Source organism: Saccoglossus kowalevskii, chromosome 15 (genome assembly GCF_978046115.1).
Source record: "Saccoglossus kowalevskii chromosome 15, keSacKowa6.1, whole genome shotgun sequence".
Taxonomy (NCBI): Eukaryota; Metazoa; Hemichordata; class Enteropneusta; family Harrimaniidae; genus Saccoglossus; species Saccoglossus kowalevskii.
The window spans coordinates 29,250,343-29,274,577 of record NC_140655.1 but is presented as its reverse complement, the minus strand read 5'-3'; the positions used below and the strand labels follow the sequence as shown (position 1 = coordinate 29,274,577).

The following is a 24,235-nucleotide window of genomic DNA, read 5'->3' as shown; positions in this document are numbered from 1 at the left end:
AGCTGGATCAGCACCGTTCGGGGCTATATACCCTGCTCCACAGCGCAGATCACTTCTAAATGACACTGTAACAGATAATAGTGTTAGAGTGTGCCTTTAGATCATTACATTTGTTTATTGTAAATTTGACCAACAACGTATATATAAATTGTTGGCCATGATGTGACAATTCTAATTAGCTTAAATTGGACAATCGAATGACATAAATTTACTCAAAATTACAACGTGCATAGTGTGGAGATATTGATATTAACTCGTGAACATCTGTGATATTGAAATTGTTGGCTATGATGTGGCCCATCGAACTACATAAATTTATACAGATTGTATAGTGTGGAAATATAGATTGTCAACTCATGAACATTGATCGATGATATCAGTGATGTCCAGTTATTGTCACTGCTGCAATATATTGCAATATTCAATCCATACCGCGCGATATATTTCGACTCCTTTTTATTGTTGACGCTGTATTGATTTTTGAACCCAGTATTATTTTATGACCTGGGGTGAGCACCGAGCAGTCAAATTATGGATAATTTAGGTATGTGCATATTCAGTATTGTTCTGAAATGTTATCATTACAAATTCAAATTACTTATTACTTTGCAAGGAATTGGAAAATATTTAATATTGTTAGTTTAAGATATATTTTGAGTAAATAATTGTGTGAGTGAGTGAGTGAGTGAGTGAGTGAGTGAGTGAGTGAGTGAGTGAGTGAGTGAGTGAGTGAGTGAGTGAGTGAGTGAGTGAGGAGTGAGTGAGTGAGTGAGCGTGTGTCTAACAACTTAACAAAACGAAACAATCACATTAACTGAGCATGCATATCAAAAATAACTAATTGTCATCATATTTCTATGTCAAGGCAACAATATAGAAATTATTAATTCTCTTACTTGTTGCATAATTTACACAATCGCTGCATTCACAATGGTCGGCAGTGTTACCACACCAATTATTGGGAGAACAACATGGGAATTCTCCGTTTGGGTCGCACTCAGCTGGATCAGCACCGTTCGGGGCTACATACCCTGCTCCACAGCGCAGATCATTTCTAAATGACACTGTAACAGATAATAGTGTTAGAGTGTGCCTTTAGATCATTACATTTGTTTATTGTATATTTGACCAACAACGTATATATAAATTGTTGGCCATGATGTGACAATTCTAATTAGCTTAAATTGGCCGATCGGATGACAAAAATTTACTCAAAATTACAACGTGCATAGTATGGAGATATTGATATTAACTCGTGAACATCTGTGATATTGAAATTGTTGGCTATGATGTGGCCCATCGAACTACATAAATTTAAATAGATTGTATAGTGTGGAAATATAGATTGTCAACTCATGAACATTTATGGATGATATCAGTGATGTCCAGTTATTGTCACTGCTGCAATATATTGCAATATTCAATCCATACCGCGCGATATATTTCGACTCCTTTTTATTGTTGACGCTGTATTAATTTTTGAACCCAGTATTATTTTATGACCTGGGGTGAGCACCGAGCAGTCAAATTATGGATAATTTAGGTATGTGCATATTCAGTATTGTTCTGAAATGTTATCATTACAAATTCAAATTACTTATTATTTTGCAATTAATTGGAAAATATTTAATATTTGTTAGTTTTAGATATATTTTGAGTAAATAATTAGGCAAAGCAAATTGTTTGATATGTGACAGTTATCAACACAAGCGAGTAAAGTCTCACGTATTAACCGCAAATGACCTCTAAATATTACACTACTATTAACTGGAGGAGTGAGTGTGGGGTGGATGCAAGTCGATGGGGTGAAAGAATTGCCGAGTAAGTGAGTGAGTGAGTGAGTGAGTGAGTGAGTGTGTGAGTGAGTGTGTGTGTGTGTGTGTGCGTGAGTCAGTGAGTGAGTGAGTCAGTGAGTGAGCGTGTGTCCAACAACTTCATAACAAAACGAAACAATCACATTAACTGAGCATGCATATCAAAAATAACTGTAATTGTCATCATATTTCTATGTCAAGGCAACAATATAGAAATTATTAATTCTCTTACTTGTTGCATAATTTACACAATCGCTGCATTCACAATGGTCGGCAGTGTTACCACACCAATTATTGGGAGAACAACATGGGAATTCTCCGTTTGGGTCGCACTCAGCTGGATCAGCACCGTTCGGGGCTACATACCCTGCTCCACAGCGCAGATCACTTCTAAATGACACTGTAACAGATAATAGTGATAGAGTGTGCCTTTAGATCATTACATTTGTTTATTGTAAATTTGACCAACAACGTATATATAAATTGTTGGCCATGATGTGACAATTCTAATTAGCTTAAATTGGACAATCGAATGACATAAATTTACTCAAAATTACAACGTGCATAGTGTGGAGATATTGATGTAGTGTGGAGATATTAACTTGTGAACATCTGTGATATTGAAATTGTTGGCTATGATGTGGCCCATCGAACTACATAAATTTATACAGATTGTATAGTGTGGAAATATAGATTGTCAACTCATGAACATTGATCGATGATATCAGTGATGTCCAGTTATTGTCACTGCTGCAATATATTGCAATATTCAATCCATACCGCGCCATATATTTCGACTCCTTTTTATTGTTGACGCTGTATTGATTTTTGAACCCAGTATTATTTTATGACCTGGGGTGAGCACCGAGCAGTCAAATTATGGATAATTTAGGTATGTGCATATTCAGTATTGTTCTGAAATGTTATCATTACAAATTCAAATTACTTATTACTTTGCAAGGAATTGGAAAATATTTAATATTGTTAGTTTAAGATATATTTTGAGTAAATAATTGTGTGAGTGTGTGAGTGTGTGAGTGAGTGAGTGAGTGAGTGAGTGAGTGAGTGAGTGAGTGAGTGAGTGAGTGAGTGAGTGAGTGAGTGAGTGAGTGAGTGAGTGAGGAGTGAGTGAGTGAGTGAGTGAGTGAGTGAGCGTGTGTCTAACAACTTAACAAAACGAAACAATCACATTAACTGAGCATGCATATCAAAAATAACTAATTGTCATCATATTTCTATGTCAAGGCAACAATATAGAAATTATTAATTCTCTTACTTGTTGCATAATTTACACAATCGCTGCATTCACAATGGTCGGCAGTGTTACCACACCAATTATTGGGAGAACAACATGGGAATTCTCCGTTTGGGTCGCACTCAGCTGGATCAGCACCGTTCGGGGCTACATACCCTGCTCCACAGCGCAGATCATTTCTAAATGACACTGTAACAGATAATAGTGTTAGAGTGTGCCTTTAGATCATTACATTTGTTTATTGTATATTTGACCAACAACGTATATATAAATTGTTGGCCATGATGTGACAATTCTAATTAGCTTAAATTGGCCGATCGGATGACATAAATTTACTCAAAATTACAACGTGCATAGTATGGAGATATTGATATTAACTCGTGAACATCTGTGATATTGAAATTGTTGGCTATGATGTGGCCCATCGAACTACATAAATTTAAATAGATTGTATAGTGTGGAAATATAGATTGTCAACTCATGAACATTGATCGATGATATCAGTGATGTCCAGTTATTGTCACTGCTGCAATATATTGCAATATTCAATCCATACCGCGCGATATATTTCGACTCCTTTTTATTGTTGACGCTGTATTGATTTTTGAACCCAGTATTATTTTATGACCTGGGGTGAGCACCGAGCAGTCAAATTATGGATAATTTAGGTATGTGCATATTCAGTATTGTTCTGAAATGTTATCATTACAAATTCAAATTACTTATTACTTTGCAAGGAATTGGAAAATATTTAATATTGTTAGTTTAAGATATATTTTGAGTAAATAATTGTGTGAGTGTGTGTCTGGGTGAGTGAGTGAGTGAGTGTGTGAGTGAGTGAGTGAGTGAGTGAGTGAGTGAGTGAGTGAGTGAGTGAGTGAGTGAGTGAGTGAGTGAGTGAGTGAGTGAGTGAGTGAGTGAATGAGTGAGTGAGTGAGTGAGTGAGTGAGTGAGTAGTGAGGAGTGAGTGAGTGAGTGAGTGAGTGAGTGAGTGAGTGAGTGAGTGAGTGAGTGAGTGAGTGAGTGAGTGAGCGTGTGTCTAACAACTTAACAAAACGAAACAATCACATTAACTGAGCATGCATATCAAAAATAACTAATTGTCATCATATTTCTATGTCAAGGCAACAATATAGAAATTATTAATTCTCTTACTTGTTGCATAATTTACACAATCGCTGCATTCACAATGGTCGGCAGTGTTACCACACCAATTATTGGGAGAACAACATGGGAATTCTCCGTTTGGGTCGCACTCAGCTGGATCAGCACCGTTCGGGGCTACATACCCTGCTCCACAGCGCAGATCATTTCTAAATGACACTGTAACAGATAATAGTGTTAGAGTGTGCCTTTAGATCATTACATTTGTTTATTGTATATTTGACCAACAACGTATATATAAATTGTTGGCCATGATGTGACAATTCTAATTAGCTTAAATTGGCCGATCGGATGACATAAATTTACTCAAAATTACAACGTGCATAGTATGGAGATATTGATATTAACTCGTGAACATCTGTGATATTGAAATTGTTGGCTATGATGTGGCCCATCGAACTACATAAATTTAAATAGATTGTATAGTGTGGAAATATAGATTGTCAACTCATGAACATTGATCGATGATATCAGTGATGTCCAGTTATTGTCACTGCTGCAATATATTGCAATATTCAATCCATACCGCGCGATATATTTCGACTCCTTTTTATTGTTGACGCTGTATTGATTTTTGAACCCAGTATTATTTTATGACCTGGGGTGAGCACCGAGCAGTCAAATTATGGATAATTTAGGTATGTGCATATTCAGTATTGTTCTGAAATGTTATCATTACAAATTCAAATTACTTATTACTTTGCAAGGAATTGGAAAATATTTAATATTGTTAGTTTAAGATATATTTTGAGTAAATAATTGTGTGAGTGTGTGTCTGGGTGAGTGAGTGAGTGAGTGTGTGAGTGAGTGAGTGAGTGAGTGAGTGAGTGAGTGAGTGAGTGAGTGAGTGAGTGAGTGAGTGAATGAGTGAGTGAGTGAGTGAGTGAGTGAGTGAGTAGTGAGGAGTGAGTGAGTGAGTGAGTGAGTGAGTGAGTGAGTGAGTGAGTGAGTGAGTGAGTGAGTGAGTGAGTGAGCGTGTGTCTAACAACTTAACAAAACGAAACAATCACATTAACTGAACATGCATATCAAAAATAACTGTAATTGTCATCATATTTCTATGTCAAGGCGACAATATAGAAATTATTAATTCTCTTACTTGTTGCATAATTTACACAATCGCTGCATTCACAATGGTCGGCAGTGTTACCACACCAATTATTGGGAGAACAACATGGGAATTCTCCGTTAGGGTCGCACTCAGCTGGATCAGCACCGTTCGGGGCTACATACCCTGCTCCACAGCGCAGATCACTTCTAAATGACACTGTGATAGATATTAATATTAGAGTGTCTTTAGATCATTGCATTTGTTTATTGCATATTTGACCAACATCGTATAAATAAATTATTGGCCATGATGTGACAATTCTAATTAGCTTAAATTGGACAATCGAATGACATAAATTTACTCAAAATCACAACGTGCACAGTGTGGAGATATTGATATTAACTCACGAACATCTGTGATAACTCTGCAGTGTGCCTTGCAAATTATAATATCTACACACTATGTTACGTAAATTACAGACATGTTGTGTTTTACATACCTAACACTATGCTATGTGAATAAAGCACTTATAATATTATATATATAATACAGTCATGTGATATGGGACATCTCCACACTATGCTATGTGAATTACAGACACGTAGTGTTGTAATAGAACCTCATACTAATTCTATGTAAATGACATACAGTCATGTGATGTTTTAGATATCTGCAAAATATATACTCGACGAATTACATCCATGTGTCATTTAGATGTATCTAAACTATACTATATAAATTACAGTCATTCGATAGAAAGATATCTTTGCTTCGTGCTTTGTAAATTATTATGTAAAGGCATAATATGTTTTAAATAGCTGTGAAATTTTAGATATTTCCTCACTATATTAAGTAAATTACATACGTATGATGTGTAAGATATCGTTATACTATGCTATGTCATTTACAACCATGCGAGATTTAGATATCTCGACATTATGTATGTAGAATACCGCCCTGTGAAGTTTCAGGTAATTCTACACTGATTTAAATTAAAGATGTGGGATATTTCGATATCACTACAGTGCCATTTGTAAATTAAAGCAATTTAATATTTTATATATCGTCGCATTATTCTATGTAAATTAAAGACATACGATCTTTTAGATAACTCCACAATGCTATGCTAATTACAGAAATATTTCTACACTATGCTATGTGAATTACAACCATGTGATATTTAGATTTGCCCACACTGTGGTATGTAAAATATAGCCATGTGATATTATACAAACATGTTGTTTTAGATATCTCCACACTAAGCTATGTAAATTAAAGACATGTGGTAAATATTTCTGCACTATGATATGTAAATTGCATACATGTAATGTTTTAGATATCTCCACACTATACTATGTAAATTACAACCATGTGATGTTTTAGATATCTCCATACTATGATATGTAAATTACAGACATGTGATGTTTTAGATATCTCCACAATCACTATGATATGTAAATTACAGACATGTAATGTTTTAGATATCTCCACACTATGATATGTAAATTACAGACATGTGATGTTTTAGATATCTCCACACTATGATATGTAAATTGCATACACGTGGATAGTTTCAGACATTTTTACAATATGTTCGCAACGACAACAGTTTGGTCTATCTGTAGATAGGCTCTTGTGCCATAAACTTAATTAAGGTAACGAGAAGGGTTTGGTGACGTTTTTGATTAAAGCATTCTCTGTCTATTGTCTCATTCATAACCGTAATTTAGCGTATATATTCCAAAATCCTAAGTATAGAGGGACAAGTTCGCACAAACTGGAGAGTTAATGTTTACGTAATTACCACGTGACCACAAAAGTGGCAAACCTTGTAAAAATTACTAAGTCCTCGATTGCGAGAGCACAATGCGGAATTTCCGGATGAAATTTGCGCAAGGCATTGTCTGTAATCAAGTCCATTGAAATGCGTCTTCGATAGTCAAAAGACCTATTCTTCCGATTTCTACGCAGGTTTGTTTTTTGTCCCCTAATTATTCCATACTTGGTACCTTTAACAGACTATTATTCTGTGACAAAGCATTTTCGTAAAAAACCCACACATATTTCGCACCATCATTATCTTTTGAACGATAACTGAGAGTTTGAATGTCTTAGTCCGAACGCACTTGATTTGGCGGTGGTCCCAATCATTTCACTACCAACTTTACAGGTATATAAACATTAAATAACATACAGACATGAATTGAAGCTTCGGGCAGATATGTTTACTAATTAAAAAACTACTACTTTATTTAATTGGACTAAAATATGTAAATGAGGCCTGGCATATTGTTGCAACTAAATAACCTAACTAATATTACACATGTGTATTGTACCTACTAATAAAACATGTGGCATATATCTCACAGTGTGTCACTGTATCAAAGTGTGGCTTTTGACAAATAGCTGAAAGTACAATTCAAAATTAAGAAATTTGAAGATGATATGTCTTGTGAGCATAGTGTGGCGTGGAATAGATCAACGCAACCTTGAGATAATTTTTTACATAAGCAGTTTACCAATTTCACACGTTGTCTTCATCAGATCAGTAAGACCATTATACAAGGTTGGGAACACTATTTATGCATTTTAATAAGATCACGTAATCATATATGGTTATTGAATATGTTGATCTGATGATGGGACCAATGTCTTTAAAAAAGCACTGGTAGAATATCCCAATCTGTAACAGTGCTCTAGATATACGTATGAGCCCAAGGTCTTCAATAAAACACTTATTAAATGCAAGTATCTGCAATATTGCACATGGCCATATGTGCCAAGACGTATGTTGATCAGATCTAGTGTGTAATGTGTTCAATAATACACTGTGTGAATATTTCTATCGGTAATGGTGCTCTAGATATGACTATACACAAGACCCTATGTGTTCATTACATATGTTTAAATATTTAAATGAGTACGTACCGTTCGGTGGTGCGTCTGTTACAGTGTTTTCCATGAGCACAGGGAATACTTGATGGGGAAAAACGTAAGATTAATATTACACAATGATGTAACTACTGTTAGCAATTATTTTGTCATACATTTCACTTCTTATTTGTTAATTTGATAATGAAACACTTTGTTCAATACTCACTCAAATTGCCAGGTGACGCAATAGCTGTTACACATTGAGATTCAGGTAATTCCTCACCCCATACACCAGTTTCTAAGTCAAGGACGTGAACACCGCATCCGCCTTTTTCAATGCCTAACACGGTGCCATCAGGTTGAATCGAGATGTCTTCGGCCTTCATACCAACGGTTTTCTCCCATACCCAATTACCAAAAATACCACCCTCTCGGCGTTTGAGTTCGCCGTCTGCAGTAACACCTAACAGATTGTCGTCTGGTAATACATCAATACGGATAGCATCATTGAATTTAAGGATGGTTGTCCATTGGCGGGAAAGATCGGTGCGACTCATCAGTTTCGGTTCGTTCGATATGCCGATGATTGTACCGTCGTGCTTCACAGTCACGTCCTGAATGCAACAACTGTCCTCAACGACCTCCCAGCTGCCAGAATCAAATGACGTTTTGGTATATAGTAGTTGGTCTTCACCGACTCCAAGTAAGCTACCGTCTTGCATGAATGCGATTCTTACCATACAGCATGTAGTATCAAAAGGACCGTCCCACTTTTTGTCAGAATAACTTTTGGTGTACAACTTCTCATCGACGCCAGTACCAACAAACACAAGGCCTGAAATATGAATATACTGCATTACGATATTTTTTCTTCTTCAAATGTCACTCGTCGTTACCTTCAACGACAATAACAATGCATATTCTAATAATTAATTCATATTTACCATCAATGTCTCTAGGAAAACGACCGCTATTATGTGCCTATTGAGAAAATATAAGGGTTAGTCTGGACACGACAATAGTACAACATATCAATAAAAATGCGAACCGTTTAAAGTGGCAGGGTCGTCACCTGCGCACGCGCGGGAACTGAGTCCCAAGCGACGATAACAACACACGCTAAAAACGCAAAGGCTCATGGGTAGACCCTTTTTTGTAAACAATGACACGCTATGTCCATATGACGCATACGCAAGTCACGACTCCCCCGCTTTAATAAATAACATTCATCACAACCAGTTTAAGAATAGTTTCAGGACAAGCCGGTAGACTGATTGGCGATCCGCTCCGCCCCGCTGCCGGCATGGTAGGACATTAATGTGCAGCAAACGAAGTTCGCAATTAGGAAGCCACTTCACTTTATTATTAGCGCGTCTTTTGCTGTTATCGTTATTATATTCACGCGGCGCAAGTTGACTCTTCAAACTAGATTTCAGTAAAATGATAAACTTTTTATTTCTGACCGTTTCGCGATTGTATTTTATAGATTATTTTATTGAACGCAGCATTTACAGTACATTCAAAGTTGTGATGGGGTTACGTTGGTACAGTGTAACAATGTCGGCGTTGGTGATCTCTTGTGGTGCGCAACTTCTACCACAAGACTGGTAGGAAGTCATAAATGTTGGTGGGAAAGTTTTAAAAAATTGATACTACCCAGCTTGAGTCAAGTTATGGCCAGCCTACCAAGTTTGAGCGATATCGGCCGATCGCAATAGTTACCCCAACGTTGAGATAAAATTTCTCGTTAATGAAAAAAGATATAAAAAATTAAATGGTAACTTTGTGCTCTCACTCAAGCGGAGTAGAATGACCTATGTCCGCCTGTGCCATGCCCCCCCCCCTCACGTTTCCCATTTTATATCTGTGTCCAACTGAAATGGGTAGTTATTGATTATTGATTTTTTTGGCTGAAAATGATTACTCGTATCCAAGTGAATTTGGGATATTTCTCTTGTTGTAGCCACGCCCACCTATTGTGAAACGGTCGACTGTTTCCGGATTGCCGAAAGTACGCCACCAAATGCCAAAATGTGAGAGGAAGTCATACCCCTGAGCCGTAATAACACTGGTCATTCAGTATACTTTTAAACGATAAACATACATTTTTAGAAAAACTGTCCTCGTCCATGAAAAAAAACGACTAGGTGTAAAGAGAAACGCCGACAACGTAAACCTGGCGCAACACTTTTGAAAGAAATAGATTCCGGATCAGACCATGATCACCGAGGCGGATTTCAGAAGAGAGAGAGACGTCCTCCTGTTCTTTTTTTACCTCCATGCTTGCAGCTTGATCTGGGTAATAATTTATGAAATAAGAATCCGGGCTTGGTCAATGTGTTTACACCAAATAAAGTTTTAATACGATGTTATAATTAAGACAATTACGCCATGGATCACGCTAACTCGAATCCACTCTGAATTTATCTGTATGTGTGTCGATCTCGATTATTTTTGTTATCCAATTAAACGCCGCTTTTAAAGCACTTGTCCTCGCCGTGACCCGACGCGTTCACCTATTTTAACAAAATGTCAATTTATTTCCACGCGGCTGTCATTTATTTAGTAACTGTGATTTGTCATTTTTTTAATTATTTTATAGTGATCACTATAGTCTAATGTTTATAATGTCAAAATATGTTCTCTTTTATTTTAATTTTGAAAGTTTTAATAAAACAGTGTAGTGACGTGCCTAGTAACCTGCTAAATAACGAGATAATTCCGACGTCAAATTCTATTTTGTCCAGCGACAGTGTACAAACGTGCGCCGGTGTCGGTGACGATCACGGTGACCAGCTGCACCAGAACGGACATATTTCGCATATAATTCAACCTCATGCAACAAAAATTGATACTATGTGTTAATTATGGTCCATTCTTCCTCGACGAACAAGTACATAAATTTAAATTTAGTCAAAGACGAGAAAACTGCACAAGAAATATGCCTTATTTACACGTATCGGCAATGCAAGCTGCCATGCGACTTCCACTTCTGACGTCACTAGGGTAATTCCTGTATGCAAATGAGAAGCTAATGAGGAGCCTCGTTTTAAAATACTCAAAAATAAAGTTGCTGTAGACTGAGTTTAAAACACATTTTTTCACTTAAAAAAATAATTCATGCTTAGAAACATAAAAATTAATAATATTTATGTATCAATGGATAATTTTAGGCGTGAAAATAGAAGCCATTTCACAAGCACTTTAAATTTGTAGAATGATTTACATTTGGCGCGAAGCTATTCAAAAATCAGTTTTTGATTGCTATGGCAATGGTGGGCCAGAATCTTTTTCAGATTTTACCACCTAGCTAGAGTGAAGGTGTGACCTGCCTGCCGAATTCGAGCAAAATCGGCCTAACCAAAACAATCACAGAAGAATAAATACGTGAAAAAACTGTAAATTACACTCACACAGACAGACACACAAAGGTGATTTAAGGGCAATCCTAGCGGAGCGGATCGACAATATATTTGATAAAATTCGTTTTATGCATTATGTTTTCACTAGAGATTATCTGGCTAATATGCCAAGTATATAAAACATATGTGTTGACATATCATCATGTAGCTCTAGAACACTACTCAAAATATGAAAACTATTTGAAAATGCCCCGCCTGATTACACCTTGCCAAGTATCACAGCAACAGAACCCCGGGCGTTCACATTTGCTGGTTAGCACATGTGATAAAAAATCGGTTGGATCTATCTCAAAATGTACACATAGCGCTTTTGCATAGACACAACTGAAACAGACCAAACGTTATGCCTTTGAAGTGTAGTTACTAGTACTATGTTAATGTTTTGGCTACACGTTTTGTCAGGCAGTTAGGACACACCACTGTTATGTCAACAGGGATTTGAGATGCCCAACTTGTAAAATTGCTTGCTCGAACTACTGAAAGTATCTTATCTTTACAAACACCCCCCTTTATTTTTGTTAAACAAAAAACCATGAAAACTAAAATTCGACCAACAACTGACAGTCCTTCTATGACGTGGTCCAACTGCAACCGCCTACGAGAAGCGTTTTCATCTTACTGTTTATGCAGAGGCGACACATTAATCGGCCCGAACTCTGATCGTGTGGCTTTATTCGAACGTTGGGGAGGGGGCGTTTATCACAACGTTTAATTCTGCATGCCTGCGTTTACTTTTCTGTATTGCCCCAAGCACAGGGGCATAATTTAGAAAACAAATATTAGGCGTGTAGTTTTTGTTTGTATAAACCCCCATACTACAACTAATACATAATGTGAAACAATAAACTAACATTTGTATTGTCTCTGTAATTAGCTAACAGTCCATAGCTCTTTGTGTGTCAGTCTTTGGTCTTTGTGATGGTATTTTAGTTATTTCTAATATATTTTGTGTCATTAAATTTGTTATTTTCATACATTAGGATTTTTATGGACACAGAAGAGCTATGGCTTTTTATAACACAAACGTGCGACGCCAAATACAAGTCGACAAAAGCAAGTATTTTTCTCACATCACACTGGCACCATCGGAGCTAATGCCAATCGATATCGTGTTTATTAAACTGTCAACGAAACCAAAACCGAGACAAAAACCATTAGTTTGATGTTCTTTTCCCGGGGTTTAGTGCTCCGAACCACACGTAACTTCGATGACAGCCATTTTCTTCAGGTCATTTTGACGTCACTGGAGAAGGCATTTCCGATAACAAGTGGGATACTTCCGGAAAGAGAACTACTCGTCGTCTACTTTAGCTGCATGTGTATACTGTCCACAGTTTTTTTTTTTTACAGAAATGCACAAATAAATGTCTTTCCATGTAGGATGCTGTCGCATACGACTTGTTTACCACTTCCGTGTGACTGAGAATGTTCTAGAACCGTACTGTGTCTGGGTGGAAGTTTTAGAAGCTGGTTGAATAGGTAATAGGACACTGTAGAAGGCAATAGAAGGTAATGGAACATTCTAGAAATATGTAGTAAATTCCAGACTCATTATGTATGCTGATGTAATGGTCTATTTATAGACAGTGTGGGTATATATAGGGGAGTTGTTCAGCACTGAGATCAGATCGGAGATCTCGTTGAATTGTATTGGAGTTTAAGTATCTAGTTATTGGAGTAGTGGGGTTTTACCGCGTTATTGTACTTGATGTTTGCAGAGTATAATAATACCAGTACCAGTTGAAACCTCATCTGTTGGCTCCGTATTCGTATTTTATCATCGCCGCCAGGGAAGTCTTTCTGTTACTGTTGCCATTTTGGTATTTGAACGATCACACCTGTACTATACCAATTACGGTAATATTACATTGCGTGTGACAGATGCATGGAAAATGGACAACAACAGTGAAGAATACCACAGAATCTATAGCGAAATACTAAGAGGAGAAGACAATCATTCCCCGGCGTTTTAGTTCTAACACAGTGACGTCATTTAGCCAAGTAATTTTGTCCTCGTTCGACAGGAAAATGGCTGTCATTAAAGTTACGTACGGTTTAGCGAGCAGAATCCCGGGAAAACAACTTTTCGCACTGGTGAGTATTTAACAAACTGTGCCAAACTATAAATTGGTGATAGTTTTTGTTGCGTGCAATATAAAAATCGTGTACTTTTATCGACTTTCATTGAATTAGTTAGTTGTGGTTTAGTAAAATCCAAGCTTTGAACCGACAGTGAGTTTCAACTCCTGTGATGATATAACAGGAGTTCGTCCCGGGGGGGGGGGCAGTTGACAAATAGCTGGATAGGGTGGTGCCCCTGAGAGCTCAAAAGTGTGACCATTTTATACCTGGATAGTGGCAAAATCTATACCCATATTTATACCAATGTACCATTTATGTCATCACTGTTTATTCCAAATAAAACAGTTACCGTATTTGCTCTATTAGAAGAGCATCTCCAATAGAAGCACATGTAAGTTAATTTACTGAGGAATGTGCGCCCTCTTCTGCTCAATAGATTTTCAAGAGTTTTTTTGTTGTTTGCCAATTGGGGGCTAGTTACATTGTTATATATATCAAAATGTAATGTAAATTGCGATGCACTGAACATTTCGCGTTCAGGGGTTTCCAAGCAAAGGGGCTCAAAGATGAACCACTAGTGTGGTAAAATAAACCAATAATTTTTGACATATTTTTCCAAAATGTTGAAAAAGTGGCAGAAGACGAGGACATTAGAGGAAATTTTGCAAAAGACCATCTCTGGTATGACACAACAAAAGTTGGGACGAAAGTCGCACAACTGTAAAAACTCGCCAGTAGCATATAGACAGGTGTGACATTTTCAGGCGAGGATAGTGAATCCCTGCAAACCGTGACAATATATTCAGGATATTTTACACCAATCTGCAAGTTCATAAGAATTTATTTTTCTGTAACACACCTGGATTGTACATGTACCATATATCCCAGAGAAATTTCTTACTTTTACCACAATAGAAAAAAATATTCATTTAATGAATACCACTAATGTGACTGTTGTTAGACAACTTGCAAAATGTATTTCTATGCAAACAATAAACGTAATTCAACAAGATAGATTTCCTAACCTTTGACACAAAGGCTTTATGTTAGTTTTATTAGAATTGTCTACACTATCGAGGGGTTACCTCAGTTGACAGCTTGTGTGAATAAAGCTGGAATATTTGTAATGAACTAATGTGTATTCATTTGGGTCGAATCTGGTATCTCTACGTGTAAGTGACATCAACCAAGAAAGACGTTCCCGATCCCCAAACACAACGCCTGTGTTCACAACACGTGGTGGAGAATCCGGCAGGTTTGTACTGTGACTCCAGTACACATAGTTTATTCAGAAAAAAATATATGTAACTCGGTAATGTTTGTTATTTTAGTTTTTTTTTTACTTGAACTAGGGGATTGTGTTATGTTAGCGACTTCACGATCACACATCCCCGTTACATGCTCTCGTATGCCTGTGACCAACAACAAGTTATAGCAATAAATGTAATCTCATCAAACTTTCACATTCTAAAATATTGTGTACCACTCGGGACCTATTCTATTCACCATGTACATTTCACCACTAGATGACATCATCAGACAAAACAACATCGAGTTACATATGTATGCTGATGAAATATACATGTATTTGACTTTCAAGACTACAGACATAACTAGTAACATTTTGCACATGGAAAGTTGTGTATCCCTCATTCCCTATGACCTACAAGTTGTGAAATAGAACATGGTGAAAACAGATCGTAATTAATAGAACCCCCTATTTAATTGACAAATAACATTGTCCTGCTTACGGAATTAAGTGATTGTTTTATGCGAGCCTCTAATTTTTCATAACGGAAAAAGAAGCTACAAACTGATATATGATTCAGAATATCACGTTGTGATCGAACATTTGTCAGATCATCTAGTTTTCAATACATTTAGCTAAAATATTTATATCCCTACCTCCTATTCACATCCACAATTGGGTTTTGAAAAGTTGCGTCTCAACAATCTTGAGTTCATGTACAAGTTTTCTTGTTCACGTTCGTGGTGCAATACACTGTTCAACGTATAATATTTGATTAATTCCATAATTATTCTGTTATTTGATTATTCAATATCTCCCCAAAGTTAAACGCCAAAAAAGCGCATCTTTTCCATCCAATCATAATATAAAAAAACATCACAATATGCTGCTTGTTTTGAAGCACAACAATGGACTGTGTAAGTAGTCTGTGATCAAAAAGGAGAATATACACAAATTGATTTGATTTATTGATGTACACTGTCTGTTTACTCCACGCGTAACTTTGTGCACAGAATCATTGGAACGTTCTTGATAGTCGTGGCGTAGTATTTAGTATTTTTTGGAATTTTTTTACATTTACAACAGGTAGTCTAGTTTATGCTTGTCCAGTGCATGTAATCAATTACCCATACAGCACGTGCTTGGGCCATGCTAATGCAAGGTGGATCAAGCCGACCATTGTGGGTAAACCATGACATGTAGACTAACTTAGTCGTGGCAATTGTATTGATTTATATGCTAAATCCCTTGGAACCAGTTTGTAGAATTTTCCGCATTGACGCGAAATTACCACGCCCACGTTTTGTGGTGATAAATATGCTATAGCTGCCAACCGATAAGAAAGGCTGCTTTTGTCCGATCTGTTTCACGCAACTTACGTTTTACGTTTTTGTTCAGTAAAATTGTGCCAAACTGCATTCCGATAGCATATGTGATTCTATCGTTACGAACAACCAATTTAAAGACTCCGGCAAACTGTTGAAAGAACCACAGGTTTTTTCATTACCCTGATGTAGCAAGTTACGCATTTCGAGAAATCACAGTGTGTGTGCATGCGCAGTTTGAAATGGAACAATTTTGAACGCAATAAAATCACGCGTAGAACTCGGGCTCCAGCAAGGAATTGTGGCGTCAAACTGGTTGTCGGTTGAATTGTTTTGCAATAGACATAATTTTAGAGCTTGTATTTCGTCCGATATTTGTGATTATTGTATGTATAATTTAATAAGATTCTGTTTCGCCGCATGATTGCATATTTTCGATTATCTGTAATTAGCGAAACGAACCGTTTACTAATTAATATCCCGCTGTTTTCGGAAAATGTTTTATGGTGTTATATATACGACTGAAAGGTAAATATATTGATAGAATTGTGAAAAGTCTTCTTATTGATGCCATGGATTATAGAAGAGATTATGTAGATTACATTTATTTCCTGTATTTAACTTTAAGCTCGAAAGATTCTTTTTGTCTTTTTGTATTTTCTTTAAGTTTTAAAAAGATTTATTTTTGTTTACTTCCTTTAAGTTTTAAAATGTCTGTTTCTTTTTTCATTTATTTAGTATGTGCTTTTTCAAATAATTATATTGCAGTTCCTAATTACTTATTAGTGAACCCCTGATGTAAAAAGGTAGCAACAACTAAATAAATAAATAAAAATACTGGTCAAGTTCCGTCCGACAGTTGTGAATATGTCAGACCCTTGTTTTGCTGATTACAGGTTTTTGATTATCTGTAGCTAGCGAAACGAACCATTTACTGATTATATTGTTATTATCGGCAAATGTTTTATTTCGTTATATACTCTACTGAAAGGTGAATATACTGGTCAAGTTTCGTCCGACAGTTGTAAATATTGTAAGTGTAAGACCCTTGTTTCGCTGATTACAGATTTCGATTATCTGATTAGCGAAGCAAACCATTCACTAATTAAAATCCCGTTATTTTTGGCAAATGTTTTATGTTATTGTATACACTACTGAAAGGTAAATATACTGGTCAAGTTTCCATCGACAGTTGTAAATTTTGTACGTGTAAGAACCTTGTTTCGCTGATTACAGATTTGTGATTATCTGTAATTAGCGAAACGAGCCATATACGTATTAAATATTATTATTTTCGGCAAATATTTTGTAAATATTGAGCATACAAAACCCATATTCACTGAATACAGTTCAATTTTTATTAGGTGTGTTATCCTGTTTAGTTTCGTTTCTTCGATTACAATAAGCCTTCTCCGTATGCTCGTGTTGGAAGTGGCGAGTAAGTTCCGGTGGGAAAGTTCAGGCGGACGTTTGCGGCCTAGTCGGGGCTATGGGTCCGCCAATTCGGGGCCTAGGGCGGTGTATGAGAGTGGTTGTTGCAAGAGAGGCCCTACAGCGGGCGCAGCAACCCTGTGAGTTTATTTCTGGGGGCCTATTGCAGACATTAGCATTTTAAAGGGGACCTATTTGCCTCCCGCGCAGGCCCGCTTCAGAAGGTGAAAAACACCCCGCTTTCCCGCTAAATTTGGAACGCACATGGGGTAGTAACAGCATATAAAGTGAACCCCCCTGGAACGTTCTATTCAGATCGGATGGCGCCCTCTCGTTCCACCCCTCCCCCGACGCAACTCACTCACGCGAGGTCTGACGTGTTGAATCTTTTGCACACCTACTTTCCTCTGTTGTGTTCCACTTCCGGGTTCCATAACGTCACTGCATATCATGAATAAGTAATAGCAATGGATATGCTGCAGAATCGACCAGTTGTGGTAATTTCGCGTCGGACCACGATTTAAAGGGCGGCATATAGCGACGTATACAACGCGTGTAAAATACATTAATTATTTACATGAAATTCGAACACGCGCTGCGCGACGACCACCGCGCTTTAAGAAAGATATTAATAAAATTGCATGGTTGGGCAGTCTATATGACATGTTGAATCAGACAATAAACGCAGGCAGAATTTAGCTAGGTTGCCACTTTCTGATCGGTGGCAATGGATTATGAGCTACCACGTTGACGAGTGGTTTTGGACACCTTCTCGTGCATAACGACTGGTACTCTGAAGTCTAGCACGAGACACTAAACACCAACTGTCCTTAGTATTACCTCGGACCGAGTGTGTATACAAGTCTACCTTATTCCTGTTATTCTGGCGGAAATAGTATGAATGGCGTCACGTTCTGCAGGCTGTTAGTTGAAAGAAACCGTGTGCGTGTGAGCTCAACTAACGTGCACCGAAAATAGCTACCCAGTGGTATTGTTTTCCTTTCGACAAACTAAAGCCAATTTATGAGTTAAATAGAGAATGTTTCAACTAAGAGAATAGCGTAAACATTTTCACAGAAAATTGTATTTGATTAATTTATTTAATAATTTTTTTTGGGGAAAATATGCACCACAGTTTATTGATGAATATTCAATGCTAACTTTAAAATAGTAGGGATACTATTCCTGTCCCTTTCCCCAAAATATGTATATAATCCACTTAAAGAGGGGGGGCAAGGGTTATTTTCGTTCAACGTAATTGCAATATTTGTTTGTTCGTACAACGTAAATTGAAAAAATAAATTCGTAATTCGGTAATCACAGGTTAGACGTACAACGTAATCAATCAAATATTTTTTTTGTACATTGTAAAACGTGTCATTTTCTCGGTACGTACAAGAATTTACATCCAAATAAAAAAAGTCGTAAAGAATAATCCAGGGAAATTACATTTTCGAAACTGTAAAACGACTAGACGACACAATTCACTACAAAATTCAATTTTCACTGTAAACTGTAAAAACGCCTTTTTTTCCTTGTAAATTGTAAACAACCCTTTTTATTTCCCGTAAATCTGTACCAGCTACCCCTTTGCCCCCCTCCTTAAACAGTTACTAAACAATAGATGGCTACACTTATAATGCCTTTGTTATGTTATGTAAACGAAATGTTTAGTATGACTGGAATGTTTGTACTGTTGGTTTTGTCCATTCCAACTTCAAAAACTCGTTTCTCTCGGTTTCGCTTGTCTATTGCTTAACGTCGATCTCACTTATAAGTGTTTTGTTTGAGTTCCGGTATGTACCCGTACCATGTTTTTACTGCCATCACTCAAATTTACGTCGACACGCGAGTTTCTAAAATTGCTAAAATTGTTCATGTCATTATTCATTATACAATTCAAAATTCCCAATCAACTCTACACCGGGGATTTTAACACTGCTGAATGCATGAATGTAGGCGATTTTTTTTTTCAAATGGTTACTTGTTTCAAAAAGCGACAGTTATGAATTTTCCGACCAATCGTTCAAGGTGGCGACAAAATAACTGCAGATTGCTAGTGTTTGCCAATATCAGTTTCTAGTTTAACTCAACAAATGAATACATTAACGAGAGAAAAAAACACTGCTATCGTTCAGAACTGCTTTGATTAATGATTCGGTTATTTGCTCTTCTAGAAATGATTGGTCTATGACGTTCCATGTTTGTTTACATCGAACAGTATACAGGACGCAGAGAAATTCTACTGTATTTTCTATAATTTGCCATCCAGTAATCGCTCGTTATTGGACACAAGACTGCCCATGTGCATCGCATCAAATTAACGTATGAATTAGTACCCAGAAGATGGAGATGAGAATACATTGTGAAAAGTTCCCCAGAAGACGCACGGGGTTAACATGTATAAGGAAATGTTTGTATATAATATAGTTTAACCAAACCGTACCACTTGCTAAAATAGGGCGTCATACATAAACTTTCGAAGTACAATGGTACTCGGGTTTACCATTAAATTCCGTTTAATACAGATATTTAACTCTACTTGTCATAGGAATTGTGCTTCGATCCAAAGAACGTCGATAACTTCAATTTGTCGCACAAATGTAAAGTATGAAATCATGGTCTAACTTCGACGATGTCAGTATTTACTTTTGTATCAGTCGAGATCGCCGTCATGTTAAATTAGTATTCATTATGTTCTTTTATCTTGTGTGTATATGGGATGGAAATTTTATCTCAACAGAGTTTGTATCCAAGGAAAGTCGGGCTGTAATTATACATCGTAAGACAGTTCGGAACAGAATTGTAATAACTGTTACATGTTTAGTACTTCATTATAGCTCATTCAAATAATTTTTACTTGACTTTTCTATAGATGCTCATTTGAAACCACACAAATAACAATACTAGAGTTACTGTAGTGATGCCTGTTAATACACAATATCTCAAAACAGTGTACATGTATTTTTTTTTACAGAAAGCCAAGTACATTTTTCACTAACCTGTGCCTGGAGGACTGCTGCGAGGAGAAACCAAATTCGGACCATTTTCACTACGATGTGGATCCGAATATTGTGTCAACGGAAATATGGATGATAATTCTTAGGTCATTATGTAAATTCTGCGCTGATAAATAAATATTGAATTGAGGGGTCAAATTGACGCCCTAACTCTGACTGCAATTTATGTAGTGAGAGAAATAATGAGAGAAATAATGAAAGCATTGCACTCTAGAAGATATCATAAAATTGTAACAAAATCAGAATAATGTTTGGTTTGTTATGTGTTATTTTAGTTTGTGTTTTTTTCTATATTTGCCATCTGTCAATAAACCATGACATTCGGTCAGTAACCATACATTCAAGCGTAGTATAAAAGCACTAGCAATAAACTTGTTATACCAGCATTTTTATAACAGAAAAATGCGTGTTGTCAATTATAGTACACATGCAACTAACTTCAAATTTTGCCCGGACATTTCGCATCGTCGTCAATAATAGGTTTCATGTGCCACAATTTGCACTGCATGTCCTTCCGCAAAATGACAATCAGCCGAACATAAAGGTGTAAATGGCGTCTCAGGCATTTAGCTGAACTTCCATACACATTTCACCATACATTAAAAGTACAATGTGAGCTTTAAAAGAACCGGGCGTTCCATACATCTCGTATTCCATTATGTCAGGCATACATTACGGAATACCCTTACAGTCATGCTGAAGTAGTTTATTAGGAAAAGGCATTGCAATGAAAAGTTATACATGTCACAATACATTAACTTCATATTTCAAAATGTTTGATAGAAATGACGTTGTTCCGCAGTCAAGTAAATTATACCTTGCTATACACTTAATTGATGTTGAAACATGTTAGGTGTGTAATGATTGTGGTGAAATTATACATTACTCTACAGATATGTTCACAAATAGAAAATTGGCACCCCATGTGTTCAGTCTTATAAAGGGTGAACGCTAGCACACCCACACCCAAAAAACATTGTAATACTTTTTGTTCACTATTGATTTTTGGCTTTTTGTCATTTTCGGAAATTGATATTTTTAGTACATTGTAATTGGAAATTTAATACTTGGTTTTCAGTACTTTAAATATAAGTTGATGGCTATATTATTTATATCGGTAAAATCCATTTTGTATATTTAAGTTCTTATTGTTTTTTCATGAACCCTATGAATAGGAATTGTTCCTGTAGGCAATCCTTGAATTAAATATGTGGATGTAAAATATATTAATAAAATTTGATTTTCCAGGGTAGCAAACTAAAGAATACACTATAGAAATGAAGTCGTTTAAGCTCACCACGTTTCCAGTCGTCTTTCATTTCAGTTAATTGAACGATGCTCTGAATGATGCCGGTTTAGTTTGATATTTGAACATTTATATGGTTATGTGGTTACACATGACATCACTTATTGCCTATACACTTTGAGGTACCTGTATCATTCATTCACTGATTTTACAGAGTATTGTGTTTATGGGTGTTTACCATGATAATGTTGTATAGGATCATCGATTGCCCGAATTAGTATGTCTGTATAAATATTGATGAATATGAATATTGCTTGACGATTTTTTTGTATTTAGCTGAAATAAACAAAATACTAGTGTACATTTCAGCAACGTAATGATACATTTGTTTTCCTGCAACTAATGTATGATCACAAAACGATGTGATCAATCACATTGTTGAAAGTTTTGTGTACTGAATTTACCTGAAATTCACCAACTATCGGATTTCAAAGTACATTGTTGTGACATTTTTAGATCTTAAAATATTTAATTGTCATGGCAATACTTGATAGTTATTCACAACAGAAATATATCAGACCCATTAGGGAGTCCTTAAAATACCACGTGTATATAGAAAGTAAATAGTCACGTCGACGACTCGGACAATTGAATTTATTAACTGTAATAAGTTGTGGATAGAATGCCCTGATATTTCCAGCTGGAAATTCCTTCGACACCAAATTAGATTATTAGTTTCTATAATTGCTGTTTTAACGGATTTCCCACAATTGCCGGAAAGATCATCTTTCAAATGTGAACATGTTTTGTCATAAGAAGGGCACATAGACCGCATATGTAATATTAAACACGTGTAAAATACCCATTTATTATGTTTATCTATGTCTGAATTTGAAATAAATTAATCAATTAAATGAGTGGCTTTATAATCAAAAACATTCACCCTACAAACACACATACAGAAAGACAAGGCAAACATAAAGGTCAGCCTAGCTTTACGAATGGTCCCAAGTAAATTTCTTTTGGTAAATCCAATAATTATAGCCTGAACTCAAGTAACAAAATTAACTAATATATGCCGCCATATTTATCTACTAGACTACATTATATGAATGAGATGTGATTACACTACAGTTCCATTCTTGAACATTATATCACACTTAGTGTCTCTCAATACAGTTGATTTACAGAAATAACATTCTTTGAATACGAGATACGTTTTTTTAGTGAATACTAACTCGGAGTTAACAGTAAAATAGCTTTCAAAATTATTAGGACAGCGTAGGACGACCCAAATTTACATACAACTAGTAAGATTATTTTGTTTGATGCTGTAACGCTATATCTATCTATCTCAAAATAAAAATAGTTCAATAACACGTATTAATTTCAGCTTTACAATCGTCAGTCGTTTCAAGGCAGATTCCTACACGAGACGTGTTGTACGTGCATTTCACACATGCTAACTTTGCTGCCATTTTGTTTTACTACCCCATAAAGGATCCCGTGATATGGTGAGAAGAATTTGTTTCTGTCAGCGAAGTACTGGTAGGAGTGTAGCCGAGAGAGTACAAAAATAAAATGTCATTGCACCGAATAAAATAAAACAGTGTAGTATTTTATTGAAAAATATGAGAGCATTTATATCAATGAGATGTCAACAAGTTGTAATTGAATACTCATTTAAATTCATCAAACTTTTTATGTTATGTATCTATTTTGTCTATTTTTATGTTTCGCTATTTTTATGTTTTTTTTATATATTGCCAGCTGGCTGCCAATATATCATGTTATTCGGTCAAAAGTCACAGAAAAGCATGCGCAATAAATTAGGATACCAGCAGTTTTATAATAGTCCAATGCGTGTTATGAATTACATTACACATGCAACTAACTTAAAAGCGGGTTGAGTTCCAAACGATGATAACTTGAACAACACACGCTAAAACGCAAAGGCTCATGGGTGGACGCATGTTTGTAAACAATGACACGCTATGGCCATCTGACGCATGCGCAGGTGACGACTTCCCCGCTTTAAGTTTACCCTGTCGTTAATAATACATTTCACGCACGTGATACACATCAATGAATACAAACATTTCCACTGCATGCTCCTTTGTAGAATAAACCAATTCAAAATGAAGAATGTTGCGTGCCTGAGATAAAAAAAAGAATAAACGAAAAGTTGGGAAATATAACAGGGGCTTCATGGAAGTAATATGCTCACCTATACGCTTAGAAAAATACAGAGAACGGGAATTATTTATATGCAAAGAAACGTATAATGAGGTATTGCAAATAT

At 36.2% G+C, this 24,235-nt stretch overlaps 1 protein-coding gene across 1 annotated transcript; it reads right to left on the bottom strand.

Moving 5' to 3' along the window:
• Positions 1-4,183: 4,183 nt before the first annotated feature.
• LOC102805741 (uncharacterized) lies at positions 4,184-20,756 on the bottom strand. The gene is made up of 6 exons (XM_085508564.1): positions 20,670-20,756; positions 9,103-9,139; positions 8,385-8,993; positions 8,213-8,260; positions 5,333-5,500; positions 4,184-4,392 (listed from the first exon to the last, which is right to left on the bottom strand). Exons 1-6 carry the CDS (start codon positions 20,712-20,714, stop codon positions 4,184-4,186), a joined length of 1,116 nt encoding a protein of 371 aa, XP_085364690.1. The 5' UTR covers positions 20,715-20,756.
• Positions 20,757-24,235: the final 3,479 nt, after the last annotated feature.

What these genes read in the sequence shown, in the direction of transcription:
- LOC102805741 (XM_085508564.1), bottom strand. Translation starts at nt 20,714, where the DNA reads ATGGTCCGAATTTGGTTTCTCCTCGCAGCAGTCCTCCAGGCACAG. An exon ending in TGCGTCACCTGGCAATTTGA is followed by an intron (nt 8,261 to 8,384) that starts GTGAGTATTGAA and finishes TTCCCCATCAAG; the next exon opens with TATTCCCTGTGCTCATGGAA. An exon ending in AACAGACGCACCACCGAACG is followed by an intron (nt 5,501 to 8,212) that starts GTACGTACTCAT and finishes TATCTATCACAG; the next exon opens with TGTCATTTAGAAGTGATCTG.